At 43.2% G+C, this 16,403-nt stretch overlaps 1 protein-coding gene across 4 annotated transcripts in view; it reads right to left on the reverse strand.

Moving 5' to 3' along the window:
* OXR1 (oxidation resistance 1) overlaps positions 1 to 16,403 on the reverse strand; it is a 334,109-nt gene that overhangs the window by 96,730 nt on the left and 220,976 nt on the right. Inside the window, exon 1 of one of the 4 annotated variants that reach the window (XM_069957205.1) lies at positions 2,006 to 2,059. The exons of the other annotated variants lie outside the window; for them this stretch is intronic. Within the exon in view, the coding sequence (XP_069813306.1) occupies positions 2,006 to 2,036 (31 nt within the window). The 5' untranslated portion in view covers positions 2,037 to 2,059. Of the gene's footprint in view, positions 1 to 2,005; positions 2,060 to 16,403 lie in introns of those variants that run through there. 4 annotated transcript variants of the gene reach the window in all.

The raw sequence follows: 16,403 nt of genomic DNA on the forward strand, positions 1-16,403 counted from the left end.
CATGATGGTAATTGTAGTTTTGCAGCAGCTGGAGGGCCGCAGGTTTCCCATCCCTGGTATAGAGCAAGTACTGCACATCCATGACCATATCTCAGGGGTCACACAGAACACATAGAGACAGCCAGTATATACATCATTCTTTATAGCTGTTGCCTCCAACTTGTCTAAATTTAGGTAAATTTAGGTTTTAAGCAAAAAAAACCAAAAAAAAAAAACGCTGAGGGCCATCACATTTCTGTGTATTTCTGGACCAACCACAAGGAGTAAGACAACCTTTGCTACTGTTACTATAAGGAAATGAGTTGTACAGTTTCTTCCTTTGTTGTGAAATCACAGATTCCTATTCTTACTTAATCACCTCCAGCAATAACCAACATGGCCAGAAATAGCTGACGCTTCAGTTGTGTGGAGTTGGGTAAGAACGCTCTGTGCTAAAGGAGGCGACATGACCCGTATACAGCTCCATATGTGGTCACCGGTCAACCGCTTTGTAGTCAGCAACATGTCAGGGATTCCGCTCCTTACCCATCCACCACCAGGAGAACCACCACCACCACTGACCCACTGACCCTCAACTTCTCTGACAGATGGTGTCAGGGGAGAGAAGGATCAGGCATGTTGGATTTCTAATGCCCAATTTACATTAGAGGGATAAGCCACCTAGCCAAGAGCACGACTCGAGCATATCTCCAGTCTTCCAGTACTTATCAGCTGCTGTATGTACTGCAATAAGTGGGGAACTCTTTCCAGTCTGACACAGTGCTCTCTGCTGCCACCTCCGTCCATGTCAGGAACTGTTGAGAGTTATAGCAAATCCCTATAGAAAACCTCGCCTGTTCTGGACATTCCTGACATGGACAGAGGTGGCAGCAGAGAGCGCTGTGTCAGACTAGAAAGAATACACTTCCTGCAGGACATACAGAAGCTGATAAGTATGGGAAAACTTGAGATTTTAAAATAGAAGTAAATTAGACATCTATATAACTTTCTGAAACCAGCTGATTTGAAAGAAAACTATTTTCACCGGAGTACCCCTTTAAGTGAAAAATGTCTCCCTGCTACATATACACTTGTGAATTTAGCTGGACTGTACGAAGTACTAAAATGTTCAGAATGACGACTTCACAAGCCTCGCCTTTACTTCAGTCACCACAAAATAACTTAGACAGCAATTGTTAGTATCTGACAACACGTAATGCCGAGCGAGAAGCCTCCCTGTGTCGGTGTGTACACCAGGAGTAATGCTTCAATAGACGTAACATGTAGTTCCTATACACATGCAGGCTAGAGAAAGCTTCAGCCAGACGTCTCTGTAGGAAGAATAGAAGGTCCAGGTGTGGTAGTACAACTGGGCTCTATTCCCTTCAATGGAACTGAGCTGCAATACCACACACAAACTGGGGACAAGAGTGGCGCTGTTTCTGAAAGAAAGCAGCTATGTTTTCCAATCCTGAATAACCTCTTTAACATGCATGATCCTTCTTAAAGTGTCGCTGTCGTATTTTATTTTTATTTTTTGCAGAAATCAATAGTACAGATGATTTTAAGAAACTTTGTTGTTGGGTTTATTAGGCAAATATGCCATTATCTGCATTCAAAAAGACTTTCCCCAGCCCCCCCCCCCCCCCACCTCTCTCCTCTCTCTCAATAACTGCTTATTATCAGGAAATCGCGACTAGTTTACATCAGTTGGGCCCTGTCTAACCTATGGAGAGGGGAGGGGGGAGATTAGTCGGCAGCAAAGAGCAGAGAACAAAGGATTACACAGAGGGAGCTGTGTAAAAGCCGGTTTTTAGAGTGCTGACTTCAGAGGACTTCAGAGGAGATAGCCCAGTAATATAGCTGTAAATTAACTCTTTGTTGTCCTGTTTTGTTCCTCCTCTCCATACATCCCTCCCCTCTCTGTGAAGACAGGGGGAGACAGGTACACTTTAAGGTGTATGTTCCCATGGTGGTAGAGGGGATAACAACTGTCCAAAAATTGATACAAAAAAGTGGGCTCTACCTGATGCCTGGCCCTCCGTGGTCATCGCCATCACCTGGAGTAAGGATCTCCTGTTTTTCCCAACATACATACACAAGGAGTTACAAAACCAGCGTAATTATAAGCAACGTCCACCAATGGGATTCAAGAGCTCACACTTCAAGGGGGGGCAGGAGGATGTAGATGTGATTGGTTATTAATATCCTATCTACCATCTTTGCCGATGTCTTATCTCTCCCTGTCGTCTGTTTGGTCTTAATTACTTTTCGGCAATGTCAGCAGGAATAATAATTGGTGAAACTAGATAGTGATGTTGACTGTAAACTCTGTGATATGAGTCAGGGAATTACACCTATGAGGGGGGGGGGGGGGGGGGGCTCCTTAAAGGGGTTATCACAAAAAAAATCTTTAAAATCAACTGGTCCCAGCAAGTGCCAGAGATTTGTAGTTTACTTCTATTAAAAAAATCGCAAGTCTTCCAGTATTTATCAGCTGCTGTATGTCCTGCAGGAAGTGGCATATTCTTTTCAGTCTGACACAGTGCTCTCTGCTGCCACCTCTGTCCATGTCAGGAACTGTCCAGAGCAGCAGCAAATCCCCATACAAAACCTCTCCTGCTCTGGACAGTTCCTAACACGGACAGAGGTGGCAGCAGAGAGCACGGTGTCAAACTGAAAAGAATACATCACTTCCTGCAGGACATACAGCAGCTGATAATTTTTGGAGGGTGAACTACCCCTTTAAAGTTGTAATGATGTAAAATAGAGAGTGAGTCCTTACAACCATTGTTACTATGATCATTTACTCCATCTGATCCAAGCAAAAGAAGGAACAATGTGCAATTACACTGAACGATTAGTGAACAAATGTGGAATTACAGCAAACGATTAGTAAACGATTTACGATGATTTTAGCTTCAGATGTAAGGGTCCATTATCTGACAGATTATCTGACAGAGATTTGAAGCCAAAGCCAGAAACAGACTATAAACAGAGATCAGGTCATAAAGGAAAGCCTTAGATTTCTCCTCTTTTCAAATCTATTCCTGGCTTTGGCTTCAAATCTCTGTCAGATAATCTTTCTGTGTAAAAGGACCCTAAATCAAAGATCAACAACACACTAATGATTTCCCAATCATTGCCTGCAATTACACAGGACGATTATGGTTTAAATTCAAACGATATAACAATTTTCCTTGTGATATGTGTAACAGGATTAGAGGGTTAAAGAAGTTGTCCCATAATGATATATAATTATGGTAAAACATGACACCTGTCATTTGGAACCATTTTTTTAAATGCTTTTATACTTGTACTTGCGCCCTCTAGTGTTCTTTTTATTCCTTCTCAGGATGTCCATCTAATAGGCCCAGTGCCAGAGGTCGCACATGCTCACTAGCTCAGTCCCAACATCATCTAGACACAAGAGCATTTCTTAAATATTCGAAAAGTAAATGATATTTATTTGAGGGACACCCCCAGCCCCAGGTCTCAGGTCTCCCCTGCCCTGGAGACAAAGCTCCGGATCCAGCACAGCCCTTGCATCATACACTATAGAGCAGCTACTTCTGGTTGATGCAACCTCCTGTTCCTGTTTCCTATCACATTTTTTATTCTCAGTTTACTGGAAAATTCAGGAGCGCACATTTGCGGTTTTACCTCGGAGCCACATGATACTATTTTTTATTCTTCGGGGATGCATACATTAATGATTAGATGTACAGGAGGTTTCATTTTAATGCAAAGTTGAAATCTGATTGACGAGGAGAAGTAATGTATTTCTTCAAGGCCGAGCAAGGTCAAAACTGCATTCTGCTGTACATGTTAAGGCCGTATACTAACACAGCACTCGGGGCAAATCCTACACGAACATACAGTATATAAACCGTTCTCCTGATGAAGGACAATGTACTTAGAAGCCCTGGAATCATCCTCTTCTGGGTGACAATTAATATAAGTGTCATTACAGCTCCCTCCAGGGTTGTCACTCAGCTTTCCCAGAATCCAGAATGCCAAATGTGATCTCTGCACATCTATATAGAACTCTGTTCACACACACTTATATAGATTCTAAAGTGTACCTGTGGTTTCAAGGGTCTCTCCAGGATAAGCTGTCCTGTTTGTGTACATGAGGAGCAGCACTATATATGATCATTATATATCTTATATGGCATTTTCAGCAGATATCTGTTCTTCAGAGAGTGTGTGTGTTCCCAGGCACTCCCCCTCCTATCTCCCTCCTCCCCCTCTATAGAATTGTAATCAGATTCCAAGTTTATAACCACTGTAACCAGTATACTGAGAGTGGATGACAGATTATCAGGATGGGAGGATAAGGAAGATGTTTCATACCAGAAGAGGGAAGCATTTTTGTCTAATAAGATATATTACAAAGTTTCTTATATTCGTTTATACTGTTTATCTATTTGATAAAACTAGAGTGACTATATAATCCTGTAAAAGCTCCGTTCCAACATGCAGATTTAGCTGTCACTCAAGCAGTTGGTAGGATGCTACATTTTTCCCAAGATACATTAGTCTGTTGGTGCAGGTTGCTATTGAAAGTACTCACAGGAGCAGGGATTCCGGTCAAAGAAATGTGCCCCTGCTCTTGTATGTGTTAAATTGTGAGGAATACATTGTGTTGCCACTCACTTACACTAACACTTGCTGGGTCGGGCACATAGTAAATGTACTAAGTGAGTGGTGATGCAAAGAGCATTGCTGTTTACTGTACAGGAGCAGGGACTCCTTTCTTTGACAGGAGTCCCTGCTCCTGTATGTACTTTCAATGGTGCTCTAATGGTGCACCCATATTCTCTCCATGTAAAGATAGTAACAGACTGCTACCATGCTTGTAGGGGTCATCACTCACACTCTGAATAATATATATATTTATATATATATATATATATATAAAATAATTTTACAGAATAGTATGTGTTGGTGTCAGTAGTTACCGCCCATTTTATTTGTCACCCAGATATAGGTTCTCCTAAGGGGTGAATTGTGATAGGACGAATACATTGTATTAGTCTCAGTCTCTACCCATGGTGCCTGCTATGTCACAGAACCCTTATTTAATGTAATACAGGATTTGGGTATTAAAATGTTATTTCTTTCTATACAACATGCTGTAAAATCCTGAAAGGATGGTATGATAGAAGCGTATTGCTGTAGTTTGCTCTCTGCACGATAGTTACAAGTTTATGGATGTTACATAGCGCTGACTAGCTGAAATTTCACGCTTTCTGCCCGATCTTTATGATTCCGAGATGTTCAGAAACAGGTTGGATCTCTTGTGCTGCTTCTAAACAGATGTATATACCTTCCTAATGGCCACATCATTGTATACTGTGCAAAAATGGAGGCTGCATTAATGCATCTACCAAGTTCAATCTAATAATTTAGCGTTGTGTGTGTCTATATATGATATTATACCCGAAAGAGAACTACTACATATTATAACCTCCTGGACTTTATAATGCAAAAAATTGGGATTTTCAACTATCTTTAGTCAAAGTTGCTATGAGTATAGAGGTTTTGTTTCACATATGACCTCATAGCTTACATGGTTACTGCCCGCGCTGCGAGATGGAGTTCATCGACTTTACGTAACTTTGCTCCACCCGGATCAGTTCCTAGCTCTTTGGCGGAGACTGTTCTGCACTGTAGTCACTCCTAATCCTCGGCGTGGGTTGAGGTTATCTTTAGGCTAGTCCTCTTCTAAAGGGTTTAACAGTGCATCACACAACTTATGTGGTGCTTCAAGAAAGAAAGTTGTCAAATCTGAGTGATCTGCGTCCTACCCCTGCAGAGTACTGAATAAGAACCCACATTACTTGTGAACTCCTCCTCTTCCCGTCCAGCGTGCGTGCAAAGTGCACTGTAGTTGGGTGGAAAGGGTGTAATAGAGAAGAGAGACAGAGAGAGAGAATAGGATAGAAGAAAGGAGTGATCCTACTGGATAACAGAATCTGGTACATACACACACAAATAACCCTTGAGATACTTCAGCTGTGCAACTTCTGATTCTTGGTTATACTATACAGCGACATCTAGTGGTCATCTTTGGCAATACTACAGTTACAACAAGACCACAAACACGTACAGACTTTTACAAAGGGGTGTAAGGATAGCAACACCCGCAGTGGGACACCACAATATCCCTTCTCTCCCTTTCTTTACCTATTGCAGAGAGGAGTATGTGCTGTGCTGTAATTGGTCAGAAAAGTCAAGGAGAGGATTGCAGATACACTTTAAGCTGGCCAAAAACATTATATACCTGCCACCTCAGCTATCTCTCCCAGTCCCTCCATAGCAGGGGTAGGGAACCTTGGCCCTCCAGCTGTATCAAAACTACAACTCCCATCATGACTGGACAGCCAAGGTTCCCTACCCCTGCTCTATAGACATGCATGCTTGGCTTGTCCAAAAGTGTGTTCTAATAGAGGAAAGAGGAGCAAGCTCCCTGCTCATTCTACTGAGTTACAGCAGAGAGACCCCAACTGATCAATGACAAGTACACTAATACAGGCCACTATATAGTACATATTACAATAGGGCAGTGTATACAGATGGAGCTTGTATCGGAGGGTAGAACACAGGCGGATTACATTACTGCGGTGTCTGTGCCCTCTGACAATCTCCCTTAAATTACAGGTAAAAACAACTGTGTCCGGCTAAGCTGTCATAGATTGCGACTATCAATATGTTCTATCCGTCTGTCCTAGTAACCACCCTAGTAACTGCAGGCCTGAACAGAATTACAATGTGGATTCGGTCTAAGCAGACCAGTGTGATAGAATGCTGGCTGTCTGGGCATGACAAGCCACTGGCACAAGCAAGACCTTATTTATTGCCAGCCCAGATCTGCCTGGATTAAACCCAGTCATGGCGAACGGAGGACTAAATAAATAGCAGATGAAATAACAGGGGACGTGCAGGACGTGCTTTCTTATAATAGAGAGCTGCTTTATATGCAAATTCTCTATTTTATGTTAATATTGGAATGGCTTAGATGAGATCTGATCTTATGGCAGGGCCTAATCCTATGGCAAGTACCTACTGGTTGTTGCAACTAGGGGGCGTCTTGAATTTTTATCATTGACTATACAGAAGTTGTCTCCCTACTGTATGCTTAAGGGGATCCAAGTGCTGGAATCCCCACTGATCTTGTGCCCCCCTTTCGGCACTCCATTTTTTACCTATTGGACATCTCTGGCTATCTCCAGCAATACCATAGACAGTGCATGGAGCCTCTCTTGAGGTCATATGTGTACGTGAAGGGATTTGCCGCTATATCTGGACATTTAAGACACTGCCTTTGGTCTCTTATTTATTACTTTGGTCTCCATATACCTGTTGCTTTTGTACAAATTTTTTGTGTTCAATACTCACACCTCTGTATCTTTGTGCCTAATTGGATACTTAAAGGGGAACTCCAGTGAAGAAAAAAATGAAATCAACAGGTGACAGAACATTATATAGGTTTGTAAATAACATCTATGGGAGAAAAGAAAGCCTTCTAGCACTTATCAGCTGTTGTATGTCCTGCAAGAGTCCTCAAGAGTTGTATTTTTTCCAGTCTGACACAGAGCAGGAACGTTTTTTTACGGGCACTTGCTCCTGGTCTGAACAGTTCCTGACATGGACAGAGGTGGCAGCAGAGAGCACTGTGTCAGACTGGAAATAATACACCACTTCCTGCAGGACATACAGCAGCTGATAATTACTGGAAGGCTTAATTTAAAAAAAAGTAATTCATAACTTTTTTGGGCTAGTTGATTTGAAAAAACATTTTGTTGCCCCCCCCCCCCCAGAGTGCTGCTTTATGAAGTTAGTACTGCTGTACTGAGGTAGAAATGCTCAACTCCCACTGATATCAAGCACTGTACTCCATTATCTTTGCCAGGCTCCTATAGCTGAATAGAGCAGCAGAACATTACTCCTACCGCTGCATCTAACTGGGGAAGGGGGGGAGAGGGACAAGAGACACTCCAGTTCTTAAAGTGTCACTGTCGTTTAATTTTTTTTCAGAAATCAATTATACAGGCACATATAAGAAACTTTGTAATTGGGTTTATTAGCCGAAAAATGCATTTTTATCATGAAAAAGCAGTTTGAAGCTCTCCCCTTTGTCTTTATGGTTTTCTATGGTGAGGGGAGGGGTGGAGGGAGATGAGGCACCAAAACAGGACAACAAAGAGTTAATTTACAGCTATCTTACTGGCTATCTCCTCTGAAGTCAGCACTGACCTCTCTGACCTCTGAATACAGCTTTCATTCAGCTCCCGCTGTGTAATCCTTTGTTCTCTGCTGCCGACTAATCTCCCTTCTCCCTCCCCCTCCCCCCTCCATAGAACAGACAGGGCACGTCTGATGCAACCAGGCACAATTTCCTGATAATTTGCAGTGAGTAAGAGATAGGAGGGGAGGGGGGACCTGGGGAAAGTCTTTTTGAATGCAGATAATGGCATATTTGCCTACTTAACCCAATTACAAAGTTTATTAAAATAAAATAAAATACAACAGTGACTCTAAGATCAATAGGAATCCAACTGGCTGGGAAAATCTCTTTAGAATGAACCTGAAATAAAGCATGTTTGCAGTTTACATTTTTTTTATCATGCTTTATAAGGCTGGTTTCACACTGTGTTTTTGCAATTCGTTTCACTTATATGTTTTATGGAAAAAACGGATGCAAAAACGGATGCAATTGTGTGTTATCCGTTTGGATCCGTTTTTCCTTGACTTCCATTATTTAAAAAAAATGCATCGAAACAGATGCGTTTTTCTTAAACGGATACAAAAGTAATCAATTAAAAACGGATACGTTGAAAAGATTGCAAAAACGCAGCGTGAACCCAGCCTAACAAAGCTATACTTACTTGTATCCAGGTCCAGTCTCCTGAAGGCATCTTTTTAGTCTGGTTTTACAAAAGAGATTAAATGCAGGAAGTCCCGCTCATTTGAGATCACAGAGAAGGCAGTCATGTGATTGATCGACGTATTGAGCCGTGATGGCAAGTGGTGGTGGACAGCCTTACTTTCGGGGGAGGCCTTACTTTAGGATAATTGGTAGAGTACTTGGGGACTGGTGTCTTATTTTAGGAAGAAGTCTTATTTCTGGGGAAACATGGTAATGGTCCAAGGTAGATGAGGGGTTGCCCTGTATAAGTCCACAATCTAAAAACTAGAAAGTAAAAGCTTGGAAAGCTGATTTCTTTTGCCAGAATGACAGAATGATTATAGACGACAGAAACTAAACCACCAGGAAGAAAACGGATTGCACTTAAATGCTGATTTCTGAATTGTATCTGTAATGGCCGCACAATGTCAGCAGATGCTGAATCTGTAGCTTGTCACCCTGCCATCCTACTTGTCAATGACTTGTTATAGAAATATGGAGCAGTTTTTGTTTGACTTTTAACATTTGTTCATAATTAAATGTTTCGGTGCCAAGTAAAACCCGTAGATCCTGTTTGGAATATATTGTAGATTTTAGGTGCTGACAAGAGATTTGTGGAAGAAAAATATAAGGAGTCCAACAATTTACAACAGGAGAAAAGCATGCATTGTTATAAGGAGTGCTTATCAGGATCCCTTTATATATATATTGCACAAGAAACTTAAAGAAGTCCATTGAAAATCACCCCCCAAACCTAAAGTTATATAACATGTTAATATGTAGTAATAGCCAAATCAGCTGCCTTTCTGTACTTTTTTTCAATGCTATGGCCGCCGGAAGTGCTGTACTCTATAAGATTCTTGTTTTGTCACGACCCGGTCTGGTCTGTGGTGCCATCTTGGGTCGTGACGTTGCTGATGCTTCTCACTGCTTGGGGCGCTTATTATTTTGGGTTAACCCTTTATATGCACCTTACAGGTCACAGCACAGGTCATATGCACCTTACAGGTCACAGCATGCCAGTTATACCTTCACTGTGTGCAGGGGGAGGGTTTCTCCTCCAAACCAAGTTTTCCTTTAAGGTCTCTCTTGGGTTTGTCCCACTGCTTATACCCAGTCCATGTGATTCATAGAACCTCCAGTCATTCTCTTACTCTAAGGGGTCATATACTGTAGACAAAAGTGGATTTGGTTGACTTTCTAAAGTGTATGGCAGGCTCCTGACGCTGATGGACAGATGGGTCAGTCATGTTGGATTTTAACTGTCTGAGTCTATTGTTCTGTACCCCTTTACTCCCCATAGAGAACACATCGAGCTTGTCGAATGTTGATGTGTGTGGGGAGGTTGGGACAGATAGCGAAAATTAGAAAGACAGTTATTAATAGTGTATGGCCACCTTGACTCACTTGGCTTTCTAAGAAGATCTCCTTGAGCCTCTTGACTCTATTACTCCACTAGCCTACAGGTCTGGATTAAGCAGGCCACTTACCATTCCACAGGGCAGCCAATCTCCTACTATCTGCTGTCCAGTTTTACCCTTTAAAGCTTATAGTTATCACACAACCCACACTGGTTTCCCTATGGCTTCTCTTCTATCAGCATTGCATTGCAGCATTCCAGCACCATTCCCATTCACACCTAAATCAGGGAGTGGGAGAGGGGGAAAATGGGGCCAGGTAGCTTATTAACATACATTAAAAAGTGACATAACTTTGTAATGTGTGTTAATTAAGCAAAAGACACAAAACACTGGTGTTGTCCTTTAACGTGTTGTAATGTTTAAAGGGTTCATCCAGCATAAGAAAACATAGTGTCACGGCCATGGCGGCGGTTTGTGTCCCAAGCCATTGTCGCTTCCACTGTCCCCGCTGGCTCTGCTCAGCGGATGCCGGAGCCCACGTGTAGGGGCTCCGCCACCTCTTCAGCTCTCTGGGAAACCTCACCAGCCCTGGCCCCTGTCTCACCCAGCTCTGTGTCTCAGGCTGCCACGCTCGGCCCCACCTCCTATGGAGTCTCAAATTTAAAGGGACAGTATGTCCCTAATTAAATGTGCACTTAATCACCTCCCCTATAAAGCTGAACCTGTCCTGACATTCCATAAAGCCTTTGCATGCTTCCCATAAGTGTGTGGTCCCAGTTCTCCCATGATTCTTGCCTGTGGTTCCTGCCATTCCTGGTTCCAGCTACCTGTGGTTCCTTCCTGTGACTGCTGTCTTAGTTTCATCCATGAGTACTGCTGTGTTCCAGCCTGCTTGCCTACCTGTCTCCAGCTGCACCACCGCTAGCAAGCCAAACCAGGGGTAGCAACCTGGGTGTCCATCCTGCCTTGCGGTGGGCACTGGTGAAGACCAGCGGCCCCTTAGTCTCCACTACCTGGTGCGGCTTCGCTAGTGGTGGTATAGCGGATCCACGACTCCAGTGGCTACACATGGCCACTGTCTTTCAGAGACAGCAGGCTCTTGTCTCCAGTTCAGGTGCGGTTAGCAATTAAGCTCCATTAACTTCAATGGAACTGAGTTTAAAAACCTGCACCCAAACTGTAGACAAGAGCGGTGCTGTCTCTGGAATCTCTGGAATAAAGTGGACATATTTTTCTATCGCTGGACAACCCCTTTAATTTCATAACATCTCTTTATATTGGTTAGATATCCTCTGCTTCACATCATGTAGGTATAGAGTTAAAGGGGCTGTCTCTTTAAGACCACCCCTGACCATATGCCCTCTGGACCCCACTCTATGAGCCAGAAACAAGACCTCATCTCTATGGGCAGCTCCCATTCTGTCTGACTCAAGCCTGTATTATAAGGATGGCAATTACTCTGAATGGCCACCATCCAATACTGTATTTCTCCGGCAGGCATAATGATTAGCTGGCTGTTGGTAGAGTCACTTGTCTGCCGCGGGTGCTTGGTGCGGGACTAGTGAGGGAGATGAGCTGATCACCATAGGGAGCGCTTTGACAGGGGCTGTCTCATCAGATAAATTCTAAATTTTTGTGTTGCCTGCAGCGACTACAAGGGGGCACACCCTGCATATTGATTTACGCAGCTCCCACTGACATCTATGGGAGCCTATGACAAATTGATAAACAACTCCAATGAAATGCAATGATAAAAGAAGAAGATAAAGATGTTCTTCCCGTTTGATGTTTATCCTTGATACTATTTGCCTTATTAGTCATGCTCACTTCGCCTGTCTACAGCACCATTTAGTCATTATGGCATGACGTTATGTGCACAATGACCTTGCTGTGGAAAAGTAACATATGTCCTCTATAATTTATTGCTTTTTCAATGACAGTGGTGGAGCTGGGGCCGTGAATACAGCTCCATCTGACAATATTGATTTGCAAATACCGCACATGTGAAGTCTCAAAATGAATGTATTTATCTTCCTCTATTAAATCTTAGCAATCTCAAAGTGGAAGATTTTCGCACACGCAGTCATATGACTGTGAAAATTTATCACAAACAGCCTATCAAGGTAAACTAGCCTTCCAATAATTTATTAAGGAAAAATGAACACCCGTCTGTAAATATAGTAAGTGCACAACTATATTTTTGACTATCGTAAAGGGATTGTCTTACAAACATTTATAACGTATCCACGGGAGAAGGTATACATGCAATATCGCTCAGACTCCCAATGATCTTAAGAACAGTGGTCCTAAGGTATCTGAAGCAGTGTGAACCATTGCTCCATTCACTGTTTATGGGACTGTCAGAGAAAGTTTTATTGCAGTGTCCCAGCTGCTATAGTGGGTTGTTGGGTTGGGTATCATAAGTTTAACATTTTGTCTGTTACTCTACCATCTCTACATATATCAAGTCATTAAGGATGCACAAGGGTCAATATATCTCTTTTCCACCACCACTTGTGAGCTACATGTGTAAAGAATGCATGGAACGTTGGTCACATGATCTTCCCTCCGACCAGCTTCTGCTAGAAGAATGTTCTAAAGGTGGAATCTCCCTGGTTAAACTTTTTTTCCAGGTTACTTTAGGGTACAAACCCACACACCGTATACACAGCAGACACGCAACAAATACGCAGCAAATACGCAGCAGATTTGTTGGTACAGATTTGATGCTGTGTTCAGTTATTTATATCTAATCTGCTGCGTGTTTGCTGCGTGTTTGCTGCGTATCGCAGCAGTAAATACGCTGCTTATATGGTGTGTGGGTTTATACCCTTAAAGCGACTCTGTACCCACAAAGGCACCTGTACAGTGTTCAGACAGGAGAAAATGTTCCATTGGCATTCCTAATGATGAAGAGGGTGGGGAGTAGGGACGGAGGGGTGGGGCAAAGTTAGGGCTCATATACTCTAAGCCCCGACCGTTGTGCACAGGGCTGCAAGTTTAAAAGTTGTTTTTAGGACAATAACTGCATCACCTGCCGAACGGACCCCAGGACAGATCTTGGATTAAAAGCAGCTATCCGAAGGTACAAGTGGTTTGGGGGGGGGGGCAGATTGTGGGTACTGAGTCGCTTTAGCTAAAGTTAAGCTCTCTCCCCCCAGAGGGCTGAATAATTCTACGTAATTGAATCTTTTCCAGAGAATCTGTGTCCAGTTCCAGTTTCTAAAGTTCAACCGTATTAAGCTGGGTTGGTTATGGAGATTTTGGCACTGTGTGGTCTTTTAGGAGGTTTTGCCCAACCAAGACTGTCTCCAGAGAGGACAATCAACTCTAAAATTCTGTTTCTGCTCAAAGAGGCAGAATGGTCTTATCAGAAGAGGGAATTACACGTCATCATCATTTTCTTCATATGCTCTGCAATTGTGTCATACTTAACAGTAAGTAACGTCTTCTTAAGTATCTACACCACAACATGTGGAGGCCTATACAGTAAGGAATTATTCACTTGGACTGTGCCAAAGTCTCCACTAGCAACATTCTATGTCAGATAGTTGTCCATTGACCATTTCAATTTGCAGAGAGTGGAGCTGTCATACAGCAGCAAACTTCCCCAGAACAGACTTCCAGCCTGAAAGCAGAAGTCAATGCACTTAAAGAAGTTTTTAAGAACCCCAGAACCCCAGTAATTTACCAAAATAAATTTCATGACAACTGGTGTCAGAAGGCACAAGTCTTCTTAGAAAGAGGATGTAACATTACATCTACATGGGAAGTACCAGGAGAAAACTATTGCTTTCCAAAAAGACTAAAATTTACCTAGGATCTTCTGGATACCGAAGGCAATGTTAGTAATGTATGACCAAAGTGTCAGATGACATATTTGGTTTAACCAAAGTGAACCCAAAGAACCCGATTCCAGCACTGGTGGTGAATATGTTATAGTTTGGAGCCACTTTGCTGTGTCAGGGCTGGATCAGCTCTCCATCAAAGAATCCACTCCACCTTCATTCTTCTTACCATGACCCTCGGGGTATAGTCCCATGTTAACATAGTAACATAGTAAGGTTGAAAGAAGACAAGAGACCATGAGGTTCAACTTAGAGAAAGCCTACTGTGTAGATCCAGAAGAAGGCAAAAACCCCAATGAGGTAGACGACAATTGCCCCATCACATCGAGAAAATTCCTTCCTGACTCCAATGACAATCAGAATAATCCCTGGATCAACGTCTCACCAGAAATCTAATGCCCATAACTTGTAATATTATACACTAAATACACTATGGGCCACATGTATCATCCGGCGAACGGATGATTTTCGGCGGAAAGTGCCGATTTGCGTATTTTTTTATACGCAAATGGCCGATCTGTGAATAAAATATTCGCAAATCGGCACTTTCCGCCGAGTACGCCAGGGGGGCGGAAAGGGGGCGTGTAGCGGACGGAACGGAGGGCGCGGACTCAAAGTCCGCGCGATTTACCATCCGTTCCGCCCAAATGTACGCCGAAAACCTACTCCAGTCCTCAGCTGGCGTAGGTTTTCGGCGGTGCGCACCGGCGCGCACGGGATTTATGTAGAGGCAGTCCGCCTCTACATAAATCCCCGTAGCGCCGGAGCTGCGGGGGCATTTATAAGTCCGGCGTAAAAATCGCCGGACTTAATAAATGCCCCCCTATGAGTCCACCAAGGAATAGCTGAAAAACATGGAGGGTTCTTGCATGGCCAAGTCAAAGAATGTATTCAAATCCTACGGAGAAGCTGTAGGAGGGTTTTACTTGGAGCTGTACATGCAAGAATCCTCTCAAACATGGCACAGCTATCAAGAGACGCCATCTTGACCGCGGTTCTCTTCCCCATATGGCCCCAGCTTAAGACTCAATAATCATAGCTTCCAGTCTTCCTGAGCACGACTTCCTTGTAAAGTATGGTAAGTTATGTGAGGTTGACTTTTCTAAGCTGCTACAATGTGTCATAACATCTCCTGGGTATTCGGATTGTTTACATACGCGACATGTAATTTTGTTTTTGTTGTGCTTGGCACCGCGCTACTCCTTACATTCCTCCTTTGCTTTTCACTAATTACTTTTCAGGCATATTGAGTAAATTAGTATAATCACAGCAATAAACTGGAGACATCAGATCCAGAAAAACAGAATTCACACAGGGCACAACACGTTTGGTCAGAGTTGGCAAAATCGTAGGAACGCCAGATGAATGTGGAGGGAGATTTATAAAGCAAAAATGTCCCAGAATCTAACCTGCTGATAGGCCCCTATAGCTCCGGGGACGTTGAGAAGGAAGGTATGTGCCTTCCTCCTCGGCACCGGTTCTGCACTGTTAGTCGAGGTAAATTGCACTCCGGAGGACCCTTGTGAGCACTGCCGCGTCACCAGACCTGCTTCTTCTAATGATAATCAATGGCCAGATGATGCGGCAGTGCTCCTAATGGTGCTACGGAGCAGAGTTTACCCCAACTAACAGTGCCGAGAAGGAAGGTAACACACATACTTCCTTCTCAGCATCCTCAGTGCTATGGGGGGCTCCCAGCAGGTTAGATTTGTCTTACTTGCTGATAGTTCCCCTTTAAGAAATGTGGCTGGTTTCACACTGTGCATTCAGTTACTTTTTTTAATAAGTGTGTTTTTTTTTTTGGTTCATGAGTAGTGATGAGCAAACTTGCCAAAAGTGTGGGCTCGGCAACGTTCCTCCAAACCCAAATGCTCGGCATTTGACTCCTAGTGGCTGGAGAAGTTGGATGCAGCCCTAGAAAGTCCTGGAAAACATGGATACATCCCAAGCTTTCCCAGTCTCCTTAGGGCTGCACCCAACTTCTCTAGATTCTGAGAGTCAAATGCCGAGCCCCTAGATAAAGCATCTTATGCGAAATGCGCATTGGCTTTTGCTCTATTGTCATATCAACATTATGGGTAAGCTTTCTTTTTCATTGTATATACCAGTGATGGCTAACCTTGACACTCCAGCTGTTGCAAAACTACAACTCCCATCATGCCTGGGCGGCCAAATCCATATCTTTGGTTGTTCAGGCATGATGGGAATTGTAGTTTTGCAACAGCTGGAGTGTCAAGTTTAGCCATCACTGGTATATCCTATACCATTAGGTACCTTACTACATTGGTGGTTTTTTGTCCT

The sequence above is a fragment of the Dendropsophus ebraccatus genome, chromosome 2 (genome assembly GCF_027789765.1).
Source record: "Dendropsophus ebraccatus isolate aDenEbr1 chromosome 2, aDenEbr1.pat, whole genome shotgun sequence".
Classification (NCBI taxonomy): Eukaryota; Metazoa; Chordata; class Amphibia; order Anura; family Hylidae; genus Dendropsophus; species Dendropsophus ebraccatus.